The 2,344-nt window shown below is 36.0% G+C and overlaps 1 protein-coding gene across 1 annotated transcript in view; it reads right to left on the reverse strand.

Moving 5' to 3' along the window:
- Positions 1-161: 161 nt before the first annotated feature.
- The window catches only part of HELRODRAFT_179387 (hypothetical protein), a gene marked incomplete at both ends in the record, with an annotated part of 4,021 nt that continues 1,838 nt past the window's right edge, over positions 162-2,344 (reverse strand). The window contains 4 exons of the mRNA XM_009028248.1: positions 162-318; positions 1,030-1,115; positions 1,455-1,586; positions 1,766-1,814. Coding sequence (XP_009026496.1) covers positions 162-318; positions 1,030-1,115; positions 1,455-1,586; positions 1,766-1,814 — 424 coding nt within the window. The remainder of the gene's footprint in view (positions 319-1,029; positions 1,116-1,454; positions 1,587-1,765; positions 1,815-2,344) is intronic.

The following is a 2,344-nucleotide window of genomic DNA, read 5'->3' on the forward strand; positions in this document are numbered from 1 at the left end:
GAGTTAATATAAAAAGTTTTGAAATAGGCGCAGTTTTCGATCACTGTTCGTGTAATAAACGTTGTATTGATGTGTGTATACGAGCGCTGCACTGTACTTAGAGTGTAAGGTGTTTGAGTTTTGAAGAGGCAGCGTTCGAACTCGGTCACCCTCGCTATCAGTTAAATTAATTCTTGTTCGACCTCTAAAGACCTCAAATTAGCGGTTGTAAAAACATTATTTTGCAGAAGAGTTCCAACCAGAGTCGGATGAAAAATATCCCACTCTGATTTCTGCTCGCCCTTCAAAATATTCCACTCCGACTCAGATTCCAGGTTCCTAATCCCAAGAAAAATTTTTAATTTTTACAGACCTTCATAACGTTATTGAGTATTTGATGAAGAAAGAGAGGCAGTGGATTACGTAGAGTAAATAATATTCACAATTACATATTTACGTCATAGGTAGGAACCAAAAGATTCCCAATTCGTAGCGAACTGTCCAGAATTTAATTGCAATGTTTTAGAGGGGCGTTCTAAGACCTTCGAAATAGAAATGGACTCATTTAACAATTTCATTGCTTTTGCTGACCGATGAAAATCGCTGCGAGTGGTGATTGAAATGTTTGAAGAAAGAATTGTGTAACGAAATTTGAAGAAACGTTCCAAAAGTATTAACGAATCATAAAACTAACTGAATTCCTAAAATAAGGTGATATTAGCACATTAATTGCAGAAAGCTTCTACATTCTCTATTATAAGGTTGTATTGCATTGTTTTATGATGTAAGGTATGTACTTACGTGTGGCTAGATGAGTCAAACTCATGATAATTTCATTGTGTTTGCCGTGAAATAGTAAAGCCATTATTTCTTCTTCCTTGTTAGAAATGTAACGTTGTCTTCATTAGATTCGACTGTTTCAATAATGTTTTCACTTCTTAAAAACTTCAGTTTAACGAGAATAACATGGATATTAAATGGGTATTTTGGATTATTGAAATTCTAAACTCTTACTCAAATATCGAGGGTACTTAATTTTGTTTAACAAACTTGAAACAACTGAGAATGTTGATTGCTCGCAGAAATATTTTTATGATCCACATGAAATCACATGCGTACATCAACTCAGATAAATGCTTTGTAGAGTTACATCGATAAATTAACAATGTGTAATGAACAATGATTATTCAATTAAATCTAGAAATATTGATAAGCATTGTTTAACTTTTCAAAGGCTCGAACGTACAATTAGAAAATATGGCGATCTATAAGCCGTCTTATATGAACTACAGAGATCCCACATACGATCCGAGCGAGTGCGTTGATGGCAGCCAAAGCAGTTTTTGCTTCGTAAGAATGGAGGAACCCACTGCATAAGATCAAGGCTGGTTACAGAAATTTGGACGGCGATAAAACCATTTGCATAGGTTACAAATATAATTTCTTCTTTTCTTCGTTTTTGAGAACTAAGAAACCTGAGATTGATAAGAAATTACTACATGCAGTGCAGATGTCGACGAATGTGCAACAAACGCGCACAAGTGTACCCCGCCATTCGGAACCTGCCTCAACAGAGTTGGCTCCCCCGTTTGCAGATGTTCACCTGGCTTCGAACGGATTGGTAATGTTCGTTCAGTTCGCGATTTTATTCACATTTCAACAAATCAATACATCTTTCTGCAAATTTGTGAACTACAAATCACGATAACAGATGCGAACGAGTGTTTGAACGACGCGAACATTTGTAACAATGTTTCCTCCGTTTGGCTCGTACACCTGCATGTACCTCACTGGCAATAGCAGCAATGTTACGCCTCCTGCACTTGAGGGCTGACCTGTTTCAAACGCAGTCTGTGGAAAAGTTTAGTACAATCACCAATTTTGTATACTCCAACACAATGCTATGTGTGTACTGTACAATGTACGTACATATACAATGTACATATAAATCTGTGTGTCTCGTCATGTGTGAGTGTGAATGTTTCAGGTTTTTTAGAGCAAATGTTTTACTTGTAAATAATTCATTCTGGAATTGTTTCCATGTAGGTAATAACAAAAGTAGGTGTCGTTGTTGTTTGTAGTATAAAAAAATATTTTTGATGATGTTTTGTAGGGGATGGCAGTTTGTCGCATTTCTGCTCTTAACAGTGATCATTTCCATAAATCGTTATTAGCTCTTCTCGGCACTCTTCCTTCTTCAAATTCTTTTCTTGGTCATTGAAACTATCACCATCATCATCATCATTGTCATCATCATCATTATCATCGTCATCGTCGTTATCATCGTCATCATCATTGTCATCATCATTATATTTCACTTTAAAACCATTATCACCAGCCAATGTTTTATTCTCACCATATTGTT

This window comes from Helobdella robusta (assembly GCF_000326865.2).
Source record: "Helobdella robusta unplaced genomic scaffold HELROscaffold_54, whole genome shotgun sequence".
NCBI lineage: Eukaryota > Metazoa > Annelida > Clitellata > Rhynchobdellida > Glossiphoniidae > Helobdella > Helobdella robusta.